We start from the raw sequence: 21,973 nt of genomic DNA on the forward strand, positions 1-21,973 counted from the left end.
CCAAATGAAAGAGGCCTCTTTGGATCGGTGACCTGCCCAAAAAGAAAAGGGGATGTTAAAATATGTTGTTGCCAGGAACTTCTCCATGTCCCACAGTGCTCGAGGCGGCAGGGGGAGTGTGTTCGAAGCCACAAAACTCAACTAGATTATAGAAAGAAAGAGAGGTTGTGGCTAGAATTACCCAGATTTTGTAGGTATAACACTACCCTACTACCATATTTTCCTGGTGGAAGACTTTTCTTTTCAGACAAGAGACAACCCATTAACACGGCTCAATGGATCCTTTTCTAGATAGCTGAAACTAGCCACGACAGTTATGCTCTTAGGGCTTCAGAAAGTATGTGGGGAAATTGCATTATCTTTTCATTTCATGAACTTTTTGAAGGGGCTGGGGTTCATCGTGAGAGATTTTGTTTGAAGATAAATAAAACAAGGCGTTACAGATAAAAATACTTTCAAATAGCACTGCCACCAAACCACTGAGAAACATGTAAGTTGCCACGCTTGTCATGGGGATGGTCTCTTTAAGTCTTCACTTTTCCTGACTCTTCCTAAATGCTTTGTTAGGAAAAACTTCGATTCTTAATATTCAATTCTTTTATTTTAAATTCATTGGTACACACTGCTGAAACTGAATCAAAATGTGTATAATGCAATGGTTGTAGACATCCTGAAGCTGTCTAAGATTCAAACAGCATTTTGCGGTTGTGACTAAAACTAGGCAAACCAGGGAGAGGGGAAGAGAATACTGGCATCAAATCTTCCCGCAGGGACTAACGACTGGGCAACATGAGAGTGTCTCAAACAGAAGACATATGTTCCGCTATAGCGGAAAAGAGCGAGGGAATTAGGAGCCTTGTTTTTCATTCTTATCAGATATACAATGATTTGTGAGGGAAAAATGTTCCTTTATTTCCTTACTCACATTTTCATTTGGGCTTTGTTTGGAAAAACAAGTAAAAGTTAAAAGGATGTTTAATAAATACTAGCCTCCTCGGCTCTTTTTCCTTTGTTTCCCTTCAGTTACTCCAGAAAGAAATTAATTAAAACACAACTCCTCAGTTTTTAATGTACTACCTATAAACTACTGCCATGATAAGTTGTTAAGCAATGTGACGCTTACTTCTTCTACGCTGATATTATTCATTATCCAGCTCGGTTTAAAAAAGCAAGATATAAATAAGATCCTAAAGCACTTTTGAATTATTTTCTTACAGAATATTTAAAAATATTTCATCACTGTTATCAATCTACATAACTGGTGTGAGTTATCTCACTCCTGAGTAACTCGATTGTTTTTGGTTTTGATTTGGGGGGGGGGTTTGTTTTGTTTTTGTGGGAGGGTTGTTTTAATTAAACTCAAGGCTCATGGCAATGAATTGATGGCAACTCCTAAGACAGGGCAGAACTGTCCCTTAAGAGTTTGAGACCAGAAGGGCCGGCCCCAATCCCAACTACATTAACAGCCCGCCCCCGCCCCCCAAAGAATTTACTTTAGAGGTCAGCACTAAAGTTACAGCTCAGGGAGAGGGACATGTTTGATCAGAGCACACAAGAGCAAATGATGGAGGAAGAAGAGAGTGGAGCACATCCTGGCCCACCATGCCTTGAGGGTGGTATCCCTGCTCAGAGCAGCCAATGCACAGTGGACAGCCTCACTACAAGACATGACAGCCCTCACTGACCCCACCCACACAGAGGCAAAACACTAAAGGTGTGCAACAGAACAGCAAGGGGAACAGAGCAAGGAAGTCCTGAGGAAATACCAAAAATAGACTGTGGGGCCAGGGCATGGCACCCCATCAGACTTGACCGGAAAACACTCCTGAAGGTCAACTAACAGACCTTTAACTATTTGCAGGCTTTTCTTTTCTTTTTTGCCATTGTATTTTTGTTGTTGTTGTTGTTTTTTCTTTTGTTGCTTTGTTTTGCTCTGTTTTTTTGTGTGTGCATTTTATCTCTGCAGGTCTATCTAGAGAAGATAGGCGGGATAAACAATCTGGAGGAGAAAACAACGAACTGATGGTTGGGGAGGGGGGGACATGAGAGAAGGGGAGGTGGGGGGAAAGGAAGTGGGTGTTAACAAACGCAGGGACAAGGGGACAACGTGTGATATAAAATCGATAGTGAGAAGGGTGTAGAATGCCTGGCAGGGCTTGATCAAGGGCAATGTAACCGAGAGGAATTCCTGAAACCCAAATGAAGGCTGAGCATGATAGTGGGACAAGAGGAAAGTAAAAGGAAATAGAGGAAAGAACTAGGAGGCACAGGGCATTTATAGAGGTCTAAATACAGGCATGTACATATGTAAATGTATTTATATATGATGGCGAAATAGATCTATGTGCACTATTTATAGGCATAATATTAAGGTAGCAATGGGCCTCCACTCAAGTACTCCCTCAATGCAAGAACACTTTGTTCTATCAAACTGGAATTCCATGATGCTCACCTTCCTGAGATGATCACTGAAGACAAAATGGGTGCATAAGCAAATGTGGTGAAGAAAGCTGATGGTGCCGGGCTATCAAAAGATATAGCAACTGGGGTCTTAAAGGCTTGAAGATAAACCAGTGGCCATCTAGCTGAGAAGCAACAAAGCCCACATGGAAGAAGCACACCAGCCTGTGTGATCACGAGGTATAGATGGGATCAGGTATCAGGCATCAAAGAACAAACTATTTTATCATTGTGAATGAGGGGGAGTGCAGAGTGGAGACCCAAAGCCCATCTGTAGGCAACTAGACATTCTCTTACAGAAGGCCTGTGGGGAGGAGACAAGCCAGTCAGTGCAGTATAGCACTGATGAAGCATACAACTTTCCTCCAGTTCTTTATAGCTTCCTTCCCCACCCACCCCCACTATCATGATCCTAATTCTACTTTACAAATCTGGCTAGACCAGAGGATGTACACTGGTACAGATAAGATCTGGAAACACAGGGAATGCAGGACAAATAAACCCTTCAGGACCAATAATGAGAGCAGCGATACCAGGAGGGTAAAGGGAAGGTAGGAGTAGAAAGGGGGAACCGATTACAATGATCTACATATAACCCATCTGGGGGACCAACAACCGAAAAGTGGGTAAAAGGAGACATCAGTCAGTGTAAGACATGATAAAATAATAATCATTTATAAATTATCAAGGGTTCATGAGGTGTGGGTGGGCGGGAGGGAGGGGGAAAATGAAGAGCTGATACCAAGGGCTCAAGTAGAAAGAAAATGTTTTGAGAATGTAGAAGGCAACAAATGTGCTTGACACAATAGATGGATGTACAGATTGTGATAAGAGTTGTACGAGCCCCCAATAAAATAATTTTAAAAATAAATAAATCAATCAAAATGAACCTTTTATTTTTATTTAAAAAAAAAAGAATTTGAGACCGTAACTCTTTATGGAAGAACACCCTTCTTTCTCCTGCAGAACAGCTGGTGGTTTTGAACTGCTGACCTTATGGATGTCAGCCCAACATCTAACCAATATACCACCATAAGAAGGGCTCCTTCTAATTACACTTCATCAATAAAGGCTTAACGTTCACACTGAGGTTTTTATTCATCAACATACCACCATGTAGTTCTAGATAAATCACCATTTTCCCACTTCCACAATGTGTGAAGTACACTTTATTTTCCTAAGCTTGTTAAAAACAAGGGAATTAATGAGTTAGATCTGTAGTCAAAAAAATTCTGTTTAAGGCCTCCACAGCGCCAAAAATAGTCAGATCAAGACAGAGATGAAATAAGCCACGAGTGTGCTCCCTGCATAGTAAGCTACTTAAGACTTAGAAGGAAAGGAAAATAAGCAATATGTCAGTGCTTTTCTAATATAATCTACACTTTAAAAAATTTTTAATGCAAACTTAAAATCTGGCAGAGATGGAATAATGTTCCCAACTTCTTAACGCACTGCCACTGAGTCGATTCTGATGCACAGCAACTTGATGGGGCAGAGTAGAACTACTCCCTGGGGTCCAAGGCTGAAATCTTTACGCGAGGAGATCATATTTCTCCCACTCTAAGTTCTGAAGTAAAGAAAAAGGTGCAAGGCTTCTTGTATATGTTTCAAACTTTAGAAGAAAACAGTATACATTCAATTCAAAAATGTTGTAACAATTTAACTAAAATCAATCTGCAAAATAGTTCTTAATCAACTGATACCAAACTCTTGGTTATAAATGATATCTGGTTTCTAAACGTATGTGTCCACATGTGTGAACTCAGCTGAAGGTGTTCAATTACACTGGTGAACGGACCAGCAGTCAAGTGGCCTGCTGACTACCATTGACACTGATTATTTCATCACCTCTTAGAAAGAACATTTTTTCAGTAAGAAGACAAACTTTACTCTCTAAAGTTATAATACTATGAGCCATGAGGAAAAATACACAATAGAATACAACCCCCAAATCTCCTCTATTAGTTTCAGAAAGGAGCACAAGACGGTTTTATGGTATATTTTACACGTAAATCATCAATGAAACTAAAGTACCACAAAAAAAGATGGTGCACTCATCGGGAGAGAAACACCTATCTTAGATTCAAAACTGCACTCTACAAGTACTCTAGAGAGCGAGCAATCACAAGTTAACATCATAAAACATATTTCATTAGAAAATTAGACAATAAAGATACTTACATCATCTTCATACTTAATGTGAATGTCCGTGATTTTCACTTGTAAATTTTTTATTACTTGAGTGGCCAGTTTTTCCAAGAACGTATCCTTTTTGGTTTCTTTTGGCTTATCTATAAGAAACAGAAAAAGACAAGTTAAAGAACTGAAATTCTCCCATACTTCATAAGCAATGACCACACGATGGAGGAAGCACTGCCCAATGGAAATCACAAGCTATCCTAGTGTTCTTGTTTCACCTTACTGTATTTAGATTTAAATAAACATTCCCCACTTAAAACTGACTTTTGAAGCAACAATGTAATCTAACAATCATTTTACCTTTTAAGACAGAAAGCAATTTGCAATGTGCATAAGTGACACATGGCAAGGAAAGCTACTTTTACCTACCTTTTGAGCGATCATGACCTTTAAAAGGTTTCTTAAAATGTTTTTTGTGCTTTTTACGTTTACGTCCTTCTCAGTGGAAGCATTTTAGTGAGAAAAGGATAAAATTCAAGTTAGCAGACTAGAGGACAGAAAATAAAACAAGAGAATTCTTCCTACAGCAGAGTTTTGTACACTTCCTCTTATTTTATTTGAAACTGTTATTGAACACAAGCACAAGCTCATGGGCCTTGGTTATAAACAATAGCCTTCTTGAGCTAAAAAATAACTTGGCAAGTACAAGTATACAAAAAAATGGGTGAAAGAAATATTCACATGCAATGAATACCCTTTTAAAATGTTATTATTTTTAGCAATACAGTGTCACTTTAATTTCAAAATGTTACCAAAATTTTGGAAATGTAATAGATAGAAAACAAACGGAAGGCTTTGATAAGCATGGTGGGACACAGGAACACAAATGAAATGAATGGATAGGCTGCAGACGGATGACTTCCTCTAGTTGATGCACCTCAAAGGTGAAATTCTTTAGTGACTTAACAGTCTAAAAAATGAAACAAACCAACAAACAACTGTTCATGGAAATAAAAGCCCTAGTGGTTATGTGTTGGGCTGCTAACTACAAGGTCTGCAGTTCAAAACCAGCAGCCAGTCCTCAGGAGAAAGATGGGGCTTTCTACTCCCATCAGAGTTGCAGACTCAGGGAGGGGGAACTGGGGAGAGAGAGGGAAAAATGAGGAGCTGATTCCAAGGGCCCAAGTGGAAGGCAAATGTTTTGAGAATGATGGGGGCAACAAATGTACAAATGTGCTTGACGCAATGGATGTATATATGGATTGCGATAAGTTGTACGAGCCCCCAATAAAATGATTTAAATTTTAAAAATTAAAAAAAAGAGTTACAGACTCCTTTAAAAAGAGAGAGAGTTACAGACCCAGAAAGCCACAAGTGCTACCCTGTCCTATAGGGTCGTTATAAGTCAGTATCAACTCAATGGCAGAGGATAAGATTTTTTTTTTTGTACACTGAAAATAGCTTTAAATATATTCATTTGCCACTGCCTCATCTGCTGGAATTAACTAGCTTTTGTCTTATCCAAGTTTCACATTTTCATATTCAACTGCCCACCAAAGATCGCCTCTATCTGAACCCTTGAGAATGTCTTATATGGTCTCTCTGCCACTAGTCTTCACCATCATTTCCTTCTGTACTCGGATGATTGCTGCTTCCTAACTGCCAGGCAGAGACCAGTAATCTTGCTCAAAATTCTTTAAAGGCTCTCCACATTTTTCAGATAAAATCAAAATTGGTTTGATCCAAAGATCCTTATATGATCTGGCCCCTATCTCCTTAATCCATTCTATTGCCTGCCCCCAATCCCTTACACTTGCTATTACAGAAATAGTATTTATACTTTCCAGAGCAAACCACACTTCCTAATGACTAATACCTTCATACCGGTAATTTCTCAATGTTGGGTTAGTTCTTCCAAATTTCTTTCAAATCTGAAATCCAGCACAACTGCCAGTGTAAGCCGGTCTCCCCAACCATGTCCAGGGCCATCGCCCCCTGTGCCTTACACAGACTGCCATGAAACAGTGATTACAGTATAACAGAAGTATTTGCAGCTGTCTTGCCACTAGGTGAGTGGCCCCATCAGAGCAGGGACTATTCCAACACTTGACCACAAAACACAAGATGTATGAAAGAATCAAAAATTCTACATTTGGAAATTATAAAAACTATCAAAACGCAATGTTATATATATTTGAGAATGTGTGGTTGAAATCCTAAAATTTTTTCTTCCTTGACATTTTAAAGCAATTTGCCTCAACACCGGATTACAAGATTAAAAAAAAAAAAGTTCAAGTAGGAAATACTTAATAATTATGCAATGGTAGAATCTGGGTGTTGTTAATACCAGTGTCTCTTGCCACAGTGATAGTTCTTGATACTTTCCTGTTCGTATATTAGACATTCTGGAAAAGACTGAATTGCCAAAGAAATAGCATTAGAAAAGAAACAATAAAGCCCAGCCTCACCCTGAAAGCAACCCCATTTGGCTAGAAGAGCTTTCAGAAAGTGTTCCATCTATGTACACTGGTACAGATAGGAACTGGAAACACAGGGAATCCAGGGCGGATGATCCCTTCAGGACCAGTGGTGTGAGTGGCGAAACTGGGAGGGTAGAGGGAGAGTGGGTTGGAAAGAGGGAACCTATTATAAGGAACTATATGTGACCCCCTCCCTGTGGGATGGACAACAGAAAAGTGGGTGAAGGGAGACATCGGACAGGGAAAGATATGACAAAATAACAATTTATAAATTATCAAGGGTTCATGAGGGAGGGGGGAGCGGGGAGGGAGGGGGAAAAATGAGGACCTAATGCCGGGGGTTTAAGTGGAGAGAAAATGTTTTGAGAACGATGAGGGCAATGAATGTACAAATGCGCTTTACACAACTGATGTGTGTATGGATTGTGATAAGAGTTGTGCAAGCCCCTAATAAAACAATTTTAAAAAGAAGTGTGCCATCTGCCTGGGTTTAGAGTCTACCATAACCTGCTCTTGTTGCCTAACCTCTTACCTCCCTGTTTGCACATTTATTCTAACCCTATGTTCTACCTTTGATCTCATGTTAGATGTTGTTGTTTTTTTCAGTTGTAAGTCCTTTCTTTGTATGATTTTAAAAAATCATTTTATTGGGGGCTCTTACAGCTCTTATAACATTCCACCCATCAATTTTATCAAGCATACTTGTACATAGGATGGCATCATCATTTCCAAAACATTTTCACTTGAGCCCTTGGTATATACTCTTTTTCCCTCTCCCTCCCCAGCCCTCTTACCCTCATGAATCCTTGATCAATTATATATTATTTCGGATCTTACACTGTCCGGTCTCCCTTCACCCACATTTCTGTTATTTGTCCTCTTGGAGGTGGGTGCTACATACCCAACCTTGTGATGTGTTCCTCTTACCTCCCCCTTCCCCTATCACCCTCCCGGCCATCCCCCTACCCTCATGATATTGCTACTCCCACTACTGTACCTGAGGGTTTTATATGTCCTGAATTACATGTGTTAAGCTCTTATCTGTACCAATATGTGTACTCTGGTCTGGCCAGATTTGTAAGGTAGAACTAGGTCATGGTAGTGGGGGAGAGGAAGCAGTCAGGAACTAGAGGAATGATGCGTGTTTCATTGGTGCTATACTGCAACTTGATTGAATCATCCCTTCTTATAGCCCTTCTGTTGGGGGATATCCAATTGTGTGCAGATGGGCTTTGGGTCTCCACTTCAACCCCACTCTTCACATCCATATAGTTGTTTGTTTTGGATCTTTTGATACCTCATACTTGATCACGTTGACAACTCACGATCACACAGGCTGGTGTGCTTCTTCTATATGGGCTTATTTGCTTCCCTGCTGGATGGCTGCTTGTTTAACTTCAAGCCTTTAAGACCCCAGACACTATATCTTTTGATAGCCAGACACCATCCGCTCTCTTCACATTTGCTTATACACCCACTTTGTCTTCAGCAATCGTGTTAGGAAGGTGAGTATCACAGAGTGCCAGGTTATTAGAACAAAGTGTTTTGTGTTGAGGGAGGCCTTCAATAGAGAGAGGTCCAAAGTCTGTCTGCTATCTTAATACTTAACATGTAACTATATGTACATTGTTCTCTATCCCTTTCATTATAAATTAGTATATTTACATATATATGCCTATAGCTATACCTCTACAAATAGCTTTTGCCTCCTACTTCTTTCCTCTATTTCCTTTCACTTGCCTCCTATCCCACTATCATGCTCACCCTCCATTCAGCTCTCAGTAATTCTTCTCTGATACACTGCACTTGATTGAACCCCACTAGGCATTCATTACATACCCTTCCCTTGCCATCAATTTGCACTTCCCTTTTAAAAATGTAACCAGAGTGCTAGACAGCTCTTTTGAGAAAGTTTTCAATGAATCTGAAGGACAATAATTTATGAGTCTCAATCATTCTCTAAAGTAATTCTCAAAAATTTTTGGTTTCGGGGTCCCTTTACACATTCAACAATTAAAGGCCCTAATGGTCTTTTTAACTTATATGGGTTCCCACTATTAATAGTTATCATAATGGAAATCAAAATTGATAAAATGTTTTAAATAAATATATTGAGTTAACAAACAGTTCAAAGGGCTTAAAATATTTTGAAATAACAAAAACTATTACATTATAACATTACAAATAATTACGTAAGGTATTTTCTGAACACTAAGTTTAGATGGGAAGAGTGTCATGGTTTTATATTTGTATCAATCTCTTTAATGTCTGGCTTATTGGAAGACAGGGATCACCATATCTGCTACCTTCCATCTGTTTGGATACATTGTCTCAAAAGAAGTAAAAGAAGAAAATTAAATCTTACTAGAAATAATGTAATCGGAAACGGGAAGAGTATTTTTATTGCTTTTGTGTGTAATTGTGGACATTAATTCCGAATTGAAATTTGAGAGTAGTAGTTTCTTAAAGGTTAGTTACTTCCTGGAGCGAAACCACGTCGGTGCATTTTTCATTCTTATAGCATCAACATCAATTGGTCCACCTAGCACTTTAGATGGACCTTTTCTTTTTTTTTAACATGCTTTTTTTTTTTTCAGCATCATACATTGGTTGTTTGGAAATGCTAGTTTACTGACTTATTAAGATCTTCTAGGGGACAGGGGAGGGGGAAAGATCTTTTAAATATTTATTTATTTCATTATTTATTATCAAAAATTATATTTGTTAATATCACCACCTGTCTTACCAAAAGCCTTTAAAACCGAGAAGCTGTAATACAAGTTTCCCAAAATTCTAACTTTCACTCAGAAGCTAAATTTTACTATTGGCAACAAATACTGTCAGTTACTACTTGTTTGCTTCTAAAGTTGTTTCTTAAAATACCCATCAAACACCCACATCTAATGGTCTGTCAGGTCTTCTTTCAAGTAAACATGGGTTTTAAAGAGGAGTCAGCTTATTGAGCTGCGAGCTCAATTGCACAAGTACTGCTCATCCAGACAGTGCACGTGCTTCACAGGTTCTCCTGTGTGGTCACGCGGACTGTTACAGACAGGTACTGAAGAGCTGCTGTTCATCCAGCTAACGCTTCACTTCTTCATTAAAGGCATTCTTAAGTGAAATGGATTTAATGTTTTTTTCGTTTTACTGTGGCAAAGGTTACAAGGACTTAACGTGTGCGATTTTACCACCGCTGCTTTTGTATCACTGGTGAAACAGCACACTGCCTTCGGTTGATTTGAACATAACTTTGACATTCTGAGAACTACTGCTCTAGAGAAAAGAATGCCGACAACCACAGAGGAGTGAACAGACGCTTAGAAACTGAGAAAGCACATGATCATGAATTATATATTAAGCTCTACCAATTAACTGAAGATGTTATCAACAAAATCAACTAATCTCATTTGTGAATCACTGACATCCTGGGTCTAGTGGGTTAATGTTTTGTTTTTTCCCGTTACATATAAATATTTTCAGTTTTTTATCATTTTGTTGGGAGCTCTTACAGATAGTATAACAGTCCATAGTTCAATGAGATCAAGCAGTATTGTACAATGCCACTAGTCAATATCAGAAGATGTTCTTTCTCCTTGGACTCTGGCTATCAGCTCCCCTTTGCTGCTGCTGTTTTCCTCCAGTCTTCAAACTACTTTTTTAAGACAGACCACTCTGATTCGACACTGTTTCCCTTCAAAACAATCCCTGTTTTTTTAAATGATGCTGTGCAATGATTTTGTTAGCTACCTGAAGAGTTCATTGGGTCTTATACACGTCTCTTGGAAACAGGATACTCTTGGTGGCTCAGAAAACACTGCCACTGGCAGGCTGCAGGTAATGTACAGCTCATAAACATGAATAATGAGCCACGAGTGTCTCCATGTTACCTCTCACCTTAAACAAAATAACTGCAGAGTCAGCCACTTACTAAAGAGACAGAGATGTTAAAAGGGAAACTGGGTACAAAGTAACTTCACTTGATAGTGTGTATGAAATTTAGCGTGCACATTCTTCTTTCATTTGTCACAATAGAATTGACTGTAGCACAAGTTTCTAGTGGCAAAAATCATTTCAAGCAGAATGCTTACTGCTTAAGTGGCAAGGGACAGTGCCTGCTTGCCATTTAATCAAAACAAATTTTAATTGTGACTAAGTTAGAAGAAAAAGCTGGACAGTAACATAAAATAAAGACTAGTTACAATCTAGACACAGGAAAATGTTATTCAAATTTACTTGGTAAATTCCCTAGTATATACCAGAAGCCTTTTACATTTGCCTGTTGCTAAGTTTCCGTTCTCAATATTCCATGCAGGGCAGGAGTCTGCAAGTGTCTCGAGGGCTGTTACAGGGTGAAGCCCATCGGAGAGGAAGTGAGATGACCACAACACGCTCAGGAGCTGAGAACCCTCGCCCACTAGGGTGCAGAAGGAAGGCTCACTTTAGAAAGTTCCTCGACTTCATCGTTGGGTTTTCTTGAAAGTTTGAAACCACTGTTATAACGAGAAATCGCTTAATTGAGAGATCCCTGTATTATACTGCAAAATGAAAGCCAAAGAGGCGGCCCAGATCAGGTCATCTAAAAGTAAAACTGTGAACTTCACAAGGGCAGTGGATCATGTCTGTTTTACCCCACCAACACCTAGCATCGAGCAGACTGCTTGCACAAGGACACAGTCAGGTATGAGGTAATAATTAAATGGCTGGTGAAGGTAGGTAAAGGAAATAATGGCAAGGGAAACATGGTGTATTACATTTCCATGGTCTCAAATGATGCACCCCGGCCAAATGAGCTTCATTACAAGCATAAACATTCATAAGAATATATATTTAAATACAGCTGAATATAATTAACCATGCATACCCACCAGGCCTGATGTCCTTGTAAACAAAGTTTTCCAAGCCATATATGAACTCCCCTGAATGCGCGCCTGCATCCGCATGGCAGCAATATACAAAATGCAAAACATTTAAAAGGTACCTTTAATTTCACATGTAAAATATGCTTACATGTCATTCAAAGAATTAGAAATCATGTAAGGTAACCACAGAAATTAGTTAGAAGAAAACAACACTGTGACCCCCATTTCAACCCTCTCAACACAGAACTTCTATTTTCATAATATTAAATTAAAAATTTCAATAACTAAAAGTTATAATAACTTAAAAGTAACAAAGTGAGGCAGAAAATAATCAAATATGGCAGCTGTCTCATTGGATCACTGGACACGTTTTCTGACAGGGCCGGAGTACACCCTTTTTTGGTTCTCCTTTTGCTCCAAATTTGTCCATTTCAGCATTACTGAGATATTTGACACAAATTTTAGGGTAAACTAAAAAAACCTTCTTCAGCATCACTGTAATTTGTTCCCTTCAGCTACACCGTCTTAGTCTTTTGTACCCATTCTTGTTGCTGATGACCAGCTAACACCATACTCCACTTCCAAAGTGAGTTGAAAGTTTAGCTCTACCACTTTCTGAGTAGCCTGGGACAAAGTGTAAATTTTCAGCTTCCTCGATTGTAAACCAGGAGCAATAATAGTATCTACATCATAGAGTTGTGACTGGTAATGCGGTAAGTCACATGCAGCATGCCTGGCAAATTGTCTTCAAAATTCTAATTTCTAACCTATCACTCTATCCCCAAATGAAATACCTGTGAAAACAGATTTGCTCAGACTTGAAAGGATTTCAAAAATTAAATCCAGTTTTCTCTCCCCTCACATGTCTCCTCACCAAGCTAGTAGTTGTGCTCCCGCTAAATTAGGGATAAATTAAGGACGAGGCGAGGGGCCCAGAACAGAGTGAACACAGAAGAGCCGTAAAGACCAGTTGGTGGAAAAGCCAACCAGTTCCGTGGGAGATTTTCAAGGGAGAGGGGAAGGAAAAGAGAACTGATAAGATTATCTGATGCATTTGAATAACTGGAAAACAGCATTCGTAACGACATGCACGTAGCATGTGAAAAGAATTAAAGATATGTTTACATAGAAAATGAAGCAAAAAAATGTTTAAGTATATACACATTAAAAAACAAACAGTGGTATAGGGAGATATATAATCATACTCATATACTCAAAAAATCACTTGACCTATGCTATGAACAATATTTCTATTGTCGTAATACTGAAAAAAGGGTCCCTGGGAGGTGCAAACGGTTTGCATTCAACTACTAACTGAAAAGTTAGCAACTGAAATCTATCCGCCAGCACTCAGAAGAAAGGCCTGGCAACCTCCTGGCATAGGATTACAGCCACTGGAACCCTGTGGGGTCAGTTCCACTCTGACAGACGCAGTGCAGCCAGGAGGCGGAGTCCAACCCACAGCAACAAGCCCGGTTTGGCTTGGTTTGAAACTAGAAATAATCATGATTTGTCTTGAACCATGAGATACAGGTAGTAAGAGAGGTAAATTCCTTGGTCACTTCACAGGAAGTCTTAGCTGCTGCCTTAAATTGATACATTAGATAATGAAGATAATGACAGAATGTTAATATTTACCAAATAAGGACCCTTCTAAGGAATGGGTCTGACAAAACAGTGGAAAGGGGGGGCGGGGGCCTATCATTTTTACCATAAGTCTTCTTGGCAAAAACATTGGATTTTTAAGTGTGCAGATAAAAATTAACATTTAAAATAAAGAATCTATTAGCACTTTGGTATATTTCAGCCTCCCTGGCAATTTAATAACTCCCTTTGTGATATACTTTCTAGGAAGCTAAATTCATTCCACTAGAAATAAAAAATTTTAAATACCAAAGAATTTATTTTTACAGTTAAGCAAGCTTTCCAGAAAAGTGCTCAGTAATGTTTAAATTTTCTTATGTTCTACCTGATAATGCGCAACACTGTATTTTATGAAATGATGTAAGTAAAAATAGTTTTTCAAAACAGTTCATCGTGAAGATTTGTCTTCATTTTTATCATCTATAGATTAGGATTGAATCACTTCCCCTTGTTACCACTCTTAGAGTCCCTGGATGATGCAAACGGTTTGCATCCAGCTACTAACTGAAACACGGGGCAGTTCAAATCTATCTGGCAAGGCCTCAGGAGAAAGGGTTGACAACCGACTTCCATAAGCTCATGGCCATTGAAACACCATGTGAGACAGTGCCTTTACAATCCAGAAGTGAGAAATAATAGTAAATGTGAAAATTTAAGTATGCCAATTGTTCTTTAATTAATACTGGTACAGTGTGAAACATCTAAAAGGGAGGGCTGTCTTTTTATTCACTTGAATAATGACTTACAAGGTATGATCTACATTCACAGAAACTAGAAGAGTATGTATATGAAGTCAAAATAATTAAATATGACACATCTTTATGTAACACATGTGCTGTGTTGGGGTTTTTTGGCAAACTCCAATCATTTTAGGCATTAGTCTCTTATGTGCTATGCAAGGTGTATGCAAATATATGTTATTTATGTGGAAACATTATATGTGAAACTGGTACTTCTTAACAATTAAAGAAAAATAGTCATTCTTTTCCATTCTTGAATGCAGCTCTTATATACTCAGAATTTTAAAAATCTTAATAATGTGACAACTGAGTTTCACTTTCTTTGATTTAGTTCTATATAGCAATATTTAAAGTATATTATAAGAAGCTCCGATGTAATCCATGGCTGTAACAATGCGCTAAAAAATAAGAACAGCTGTGAGGCTGTTTTAGTCTGTTGTGCCAAGAGTCACTTGGAGTTGTCACCAACGTGGTAGCGCCTAACAACAACAACAAAACATATGGGGCCCACAGTCCTAATTACACAATATTAGTACTGCAGGCACTCACAGCATACACCGATACAAATAAATCAAGTCACCCTTAATAGTTTCTCTACCAGATCCACAGACCTGTTTTCTAGGCACTACGGACCCAGAAAAGAAAGTTTTATAGGTGCCAAGTTCAAAATGTATAGCAGGTTATCATTTTACATGTGATAAATTTTGCCAATCAAACTATGAACAACTACAACTGGAGAGAGTATTCAACATGTCTTTTCTTACACTTAACTGAAACCACGAAAATATTTTTTAAGCTATCACAAGTTACTTCCATCTAAAATAAATAAGTAAATAAACATTGTTTACAGCCTCAGAAACCTTTTAGAGATGGTCACTGTGAACGAGAACAGCGGTAGGTTTGGTTTTGAGGGGTTGGGTGAGGATTTATACATAGCTTCTAATGGCCGAAATTGAGAAAAACATGTTGTTATAAAACAAAACCATTCTTTGCTTGCTTTGTCTGAAACACAAAAAGAATGCAAATAAACTTGTTTTCATGAAAATATATACTCCTACACTTCAGCAAAAATGTAAAACACACTGGTGTGAAAAATGAAAGGGGAAATGTTCTAGGCTTTTTTCACTTCTTTCACTATGGTAACCTCTGCATTTTAAGGATTTGGGTAACATTTCATAAAAGAATCTCTCACTTAACAAAGGAGAAAGCATTTGGAGCAATAGGAATTAGACTCATTGTTAAAGAATTTTAATGGAGAAGCTATTTTAAAAGATTTCTTAATGATTCATTTAAATGTCAGCAGTTTACATCAAAAATTGAAGTCTTCTTATGCCTAAGTATACTTTTTCATTGCTAATTAAGTAATTGCAATATATTTTTTTAAAGACCCAATAATTGTGGCATTCACCTTAGTATTTCTGGCATCTTCTTCCTTCATCATAGAAAATACATGCACTTCCTTATACTAATAACTCTCGTAGCTCAGTTAGTTAGCTACGGGATTAGATTTCTCGTAAAAGGGAGAGAGAGAGAAATAAGAAGGTTTGGAAAAGCCTTTCACTTCATGAGACTGTAGACTACGCTTTACCGCCTTATCCTTGGTTCTTCCTTCATAAAGCAAATCAAAACAATAATCAAATTTGCTTGCATATAAAAAACAAAATTAAATGCAAGTGGGTGCACAGTATGTTTCATTTGTCAAAGTCTACAGGTTGGCAACACATAATGAATGAACCTTCATGTGTAAGCTATGGACTCTCCTTAGTAAGACAACAGTGATTCATCTATTGCAGAAATGCTACAGGGCAAGATGGCAATGGGAGGAGAAAGCATGCACAGCAGGCAAAGGAGGCCTGTGGGAATCCTCTCTACTGTGTGCACAATTTTGCTATAAAATCAAAACTGCTTTAAAAATAATGTCTACCACAATTTATGACCAAATATAAATGCAGAAACAAAAATACACATATGTACACATGTATTTAATTTTTAAAACAAGGCGGGATGTTAGAATGTTGAATCCTGAGGAATCACGTTTTTAAACATATCGTATACAATAAAAGGGCCCCTGGATGGTGTGAACAGCTTGTCCTCGACGACTAAATGGAAGGAAGGCTGGTGGGTGAGCCACGCAGCAAGAGAGAAAGGCTAGAGATTAAAGCCAAAATAAAGTCCCCGGGAACAGTTCTACTCTGTGACAGGCGGGTCTCACCATGAGTTGGAACTGACTGGACAGCACCAAGTTTGGTTTGGCTTGGTTTGATAAAACAGAATTACAGCACCACATCCTCACATGTTCTTACAAAGAGACAGGTAAAAATGCACACAAAGAACCTGTTCAACACTGATCCAAACAAACAGGCCTGCAAAAACTCGGGAACTGGGAAAACCTGCATGAAGTAGCATGTACAAAAGACTGGCCAGGAAGAAGGAGCCATGGTGGGATGGAGCTTACAGCACTCTGCTGCCAACCGAAAGATCAGGGGTTCAAACCCATCAGCACTGCTGCAAGAAAGCCATGGCGTCTGCTGCCACGGGTTTTACAGCCTTGGAAACCCTAAGGGGCCGTTCTACTCTGTCCTAGAGGGTCATTCTGAGTCAGAGTCCACTCTGTGACAGCGGTTTGAATGGTTTCATTTGCTTAAGGAAAATAGGCACATCAAACTGGCAGAGAGACAAAACCATCACTGGGGGGAAAAATAATTCTGAAATGTGAGTAATTAACATATTCATAATCCATACGTTTGAGTTAACTTATAACTGTACTTTGACTTTCTTTTCTTTTTTTTTTTCATACTTTGACTTTCAAAGGAAGACTATTTCTTTGGAATTACAACATTTAAAAACTCAAAAATAAGTATCCGTTTTTTACAAGTCATTGAGGAGCCTGGTAGCATAGTGGTTGCAAGTTGGGCTGTGATCTATTTACAAGGTCAGCAGTTCAAAACCACCAGCCACTCCTCGGGAGAAAGACCAGGTTTTCTACTCCCATAAAGAGTTACAGTCTCAGAAACTTACGGGGTCAGTTGTAGTCTGCCCTGTAGGGTCACTATGAGTCAGCACTGACTCAATGGCAGTGAGTTTTTGTTTTCTTACCTACAAGTCATTAAGGAGCCCTGGTGCTGTAGTGGATTACACATTTACCTCAATGCTAATCTTAAACTTAGTGATTCTAACCTACTGTTCACTCCAAGGGAGAACGACAAAGCTGTCCGTTCCCCTAAAGAAGAGAAGCAGTGCTACTCTGCTCTGAGTTGGAAGCAACTCAATGGCAGTGGGTTTGGCTTGGCTTCGTTTAGAGGTCGTTAAATATTTCAAAAAGATAGGCATATCTATATATAGCTAAAGTTCAGGGCTATAAGTTGTACCTTTCTCTGCTGCTTTCTGAAGGGCTTCTTCAATTCGAGATAGCTCTTTCTGTTTAATATCCTGTAAAGCTTTTTCTTCTTTTTCAGCATCATATTTAATACCTAAAAGCACAAAGATAAACACTATAATTAGTAAATTTTAAAATGGTAACCATTTAGTCTCACTTTGAATTTGTGTATGTAATGCAAGACATTTCTTGTAAATAAAAAAATCTTTTCATTCTTTTGATTAGTTTTATAAAAAGCTTAAGCATAATTATGCCTCTTTACTTACAAAAGTTACATCAAAAAGGAAAGAGAGTAAAGGAAAAGAGGAAAGATTATGAGAGAAGAAGGTGAGTAGAGTAATAAAGGAACAGACGAAAGGATACAGATAGATTTTCACTGGATAATCTGGCTTCTGCTCATTTGAGATTAGAAAATAACACAATAAAAGATAACTGAAAGAACAAAGTGCCCCTGGCAGTGGAGAACACCACAAGCAGACCACACTGTAACGGCACTTAGGCTAGAAGTCACCCCTCCCCTAGGAGACCCGCAGGACAGTGCGTGACGGAGGAGTGAAAGGGCCAGGGCCTGGTCTGAAGTTCTCGTGATGACTGCACCAACTTTCTGCACACGATTTACGATCAAACTGTATGACAGGTGAAGCACATGCCAATAAAACGTTAAAAAAATTAGTTCTGGGAAAGAAAAAAAGCTAGATCCATGCTATATATTTTCCTGTGACAACTGGCACCAAAAAAGTATGTGTATGGATAAAGATAAAAAAGCAAAATGCAAAAATTGAAATAGTATGTATATAAAGGTTGAGAATTTCCAAGTAACTTCTCTATAAAATGCCCCCAGAATTAAAATTTTCTTAGCACTATAGTGTTTGTTCTTATAACTGAAAAGAGCTAAAGATAAAACTGCTAAATAACATTGTACTGCATTAAAATATTCATTAAAAATTAAAATATCATACTTTCTTAGAAAAAAAATACCTGTTTTTACATGCAGACTTTGAAAGAATACTGAACCAAAATTAAAAGCAACCAAGTATGTGGGGGGGGGGAGTTAATTTTTAGCAATCTGGAAGTCTGTAGATTAACGTATCAATATATAAAAACAAAAAATGTACTTCTATTCACTCCTCCAAAATAAATCTGCCTAATGCATTTATCACTTGCAAAATAGTGTGAGAGAGAATGCATCTAAACAGAACCCAGTGGGTTAAGAACTGGGCTGCTTAACACACCCTGTGAACCAGTTCGATTCTGCTCTTCAGAGTGGCTGTGAGTAAGAACCGACTCGATGGCCTGAGTGATACACTGAACCCAAATACGAAGCATTACTTGCAAAGCAATTATTCGTAGAAAACAAAATAAATGCCACAAATGAGTAAAAGTCATCTTTCCAGTGTAAAAAGTTTACATACAAATGTGGCAATATAAATCGACATAGGTGTAGGTGCATACATGTTAAACATATATATACGTGCATGATTAGCTTATTTAACCAGGGAGAAGTTGGACTTCAATGTGACGTTACTGGGGATTATATCATGAAAGCACATACTTGCTCCAGGGACAACAAGCAGATATAGTCCTTCTAGGGTTGCAACAACCGCTTCTCCATAAAGGTTCTTCCAAGGAATCTTCAACGTTAACTTATCTAAAGAAACATAATTTCAAACTTAAATTATCATTTGACTGCTTAAGAAAATATACATTTCTCACTTTCCATTAGGAGAAAAGGCATAACAAACATCTATGCATATGATATGGAGAGAGGGAAACAAGCCACAAGAACGTCAATTCTGAAGTTTACAAATTTTGTTCCATATAATAGCAACACTCAATGGGACTATATATGCTTTCTACTTCTCAAGCTTTTGATAACTATTTCTTAATATCCCAAAATTGAAAAATAAATGAAGCAGTTATCGTTTCAATTTTGAAAACAAAGAAACTCAGTTCCCGAGAGCATAATTAGCTAAGGGCTGTCAGTGAGAATGCTGGTACCAGAAATGAATGTTCTTCCTAATCCAGCATTCTGCACATGCTGTTACATGCACACCAGCAATTAGGGTTCAATGGAAAAGAGCATCCTTTTGGAAAATCTGTACATTGTGAAATGAGTGTCTGTACAGAATGCAGCCACAAAGGAGTAACCCTTGACAGCCTGACTTGGTTGTACCAGTAAAAAGATTACCTATAAAGACAAGCTACGTGGTTTTAGGATCAAAAAGAATTGCAAGTTGGGGAAGACAGCAATAATGCAGGGACAGTCATCTACAGTTCCCTGTGAGTAGTTTCCAAATCTGCAGGGGAGGGAAACAATTGGAGGGATTTAGACGTAGCTGGTCTTGTGTGTCCTGGGGACCTTTTGGCAGTTTCCCCACAGATGGCTAAGCTGTGCTCGCCACGACATGAGTTCCCCTGGGTTTCTCTGCTACAGAGACATGCAGCAGAAACAAAGACGGCAGTAAATGGCCTCACCAACAGTCTGGAAGAAGCGGAGAACCTTTCAGTGACCTTGGAGATAACCAGGCAGAATTCAACAAACAAGATACCCTGTATACTCAAGTATAAGCCGAGTTTTTTCAGCACATTTAAAAGCCGTTTTTTCCCCGGTAAAATTAGGTGCCTTGGCTGATATTCAGGTCGGCTTATATTCGAGTATATATGGTAATTAAAGAAACTGAAGAAAACCTGAGAACAACGAGCGATGCTATGAAGAGAAACAATATCTGAATAATTCGGGTACCAGAGCAAGATGTATGAAGAGATCAACAGCCAAAATAGCGAGGAAATTCCTGGAAGAAAACTTCTCCAATATAATAAAAGAGGATCTAACAATCATCCAGGAAGCAGAGAAGGTACCAATCAGACTGAATCCCAGGAAAAACACACCAAGACATATAGTAGTCATATTATCCAACTTTTGAGAAAAGGAAGAAAATCCTAAGGGCAGCTAGAGAAAAAAAATGAAGTCACCTATAAGAGTAATCAGGTAAGAATATGCTCAGCCTTATCAGCAGATTTCCATGAAGACGAGGAGAGAATGGAGCAGCATCTTCGGACAGTTGAAAAAGAATAATTGTAGCCCCCAAAGCATCTACCCCACCACACTCTTAATCAACACAGAAGGGGAAGGTAGAGTTTTCTCAGATAAGGAGCACTTCAGAGAATACGTAAAAAGAAAAGCAGCACTACAAAGATCACTTCCCAACTCACTTTGGACAGCAGACCAAAATCCACAGATACCAACCACATATTCGACCACATATTCAGTGGCCATGGCACTGAAAGTAATGCCCGAGTCTTCTTTGACCCAAAGGAGAAAGCAAGCAAGTATGAATCCTCTATACATCCACAACCTAAGGAGGAAGGGAGGAAAATACTTAACACAAAAGGTACAAGATGGCAGCAATGAACCCACATATGGATGTAATTACTCTGAACATCAATGGTCTAAACTCAGCCATTAAAAGACAAAGACCAGCAGACTGGATTAGGAAATAAAACCCATCTCAAGCTCACAAACAGAGCTGGAGGGTTAAAGAATGGTCAAAAGTATATCAAGCGAATGGTAATTATAGATATCAGGAGTTGAAATTCTAATCTCTGACAAAATAGATCTCAAGATGTAGGACATAACAAGAGATAAGTATGGGCACTATATAATGCTTGAGGAAGCAGAAGACCAAGAACCATGAACATACATAATAAACAGGAGGAAACCCAAATGGTCAATAAACATATGAGAAAATGTTCCAGATCACTAGCCCTCCAGGAAAGGTAAATCAAAACAACTATGAGACACCACCTAAAACCCACAAAAATAGTCCAATTGGAAAAAAAACACAGAAAGCATTTGCTGGAGGGGGTGAGGTGAGATAGGAACTCTCATTCACTGCTGGTGGTCTTGTAGATAAGTGCAGCCAGTGTGGAAAGCAATTTGGCAATACCTAAAACAAATGGAAATCAAGTTAAAATATGACCCAACAATCCCACTATTGGGCATATACCCAGGAGAAATAAGAAACAGACCATGACTAGTGATAATGGTGCAGTTCACAATTGCAAAAAGTTGGAAACAACCTAAATTTCCATCAAGCCAAATGGATTAAAAACACTGGTATATTCGCACTAGGAAATACTACGCACCCCTAAAAAATACAGGCAAAACGATGAAACACCTCATCTCATGGAAAGAGTTGGGAGGAGATTATGCTGAGTGAATTCAGCCAAGCACAAAAGGTTACGTACAACATAAGTCCACTGAGGTAAACGCAA

The 21,973-nt window shown here is 38.6% G+C and overlaps 1 protein-coding gene across 1 annotated transcript in view; it reads right to left on the reverse strand.

The window, feature by feature from the left end:
- Nucleotides 1-21,973, reverse strand: part of LOC101650201 (vacuolar protein sorting-associated protein 13C-like) — a 125,410-nt gene that overhangs the window by 79,362 nt on the left and 24,075 nt on the right. Inside the window, exons 4-9 of the mRNA XM_045294948.1 lie at nt 19,251-19,346; nt 17,691-17,792; nt 11,945-12,007; nt 5,029-5,094; nt 4,642-4,751; nt 9-32 (exon numbers count right to left, since the gene is read on the reverse strand). Of these exons, the coding sequence (XP_045150883.1) occupies nt 9-32; nt 4,642-4,751; nt 5,029-5,094; nt 11,945-12,007; nt 17,691-17,792; nt 19,251-19,346 (461 nt within the window). The remainder of the gene's footprint in view (nt 1-8; nt 33-4,641; nt 4,752-5,028; nt 5,095-11,944; nt 12,008-17,690; nt 17,793-19,250; nt 19,347-21,973) is intronic.

This window comes from Echinops telfairi, unplaced genomic scaffold (assembly GCF_000313985.2).
Source record: "Echinops telfairi isolate 266 unplaced genomic scaffold, ASM31398v2 ScPeMD7_4048;HRSCAF=4782, whole genome shotgun sequence".
In the NCBI taxonomy this organism is placed as follows: Eukaryota; Metazoa; Chordata; class Mammalia; order Afrosoricida; family Tenrecidae; genus Echinops; species Echinops telfairi.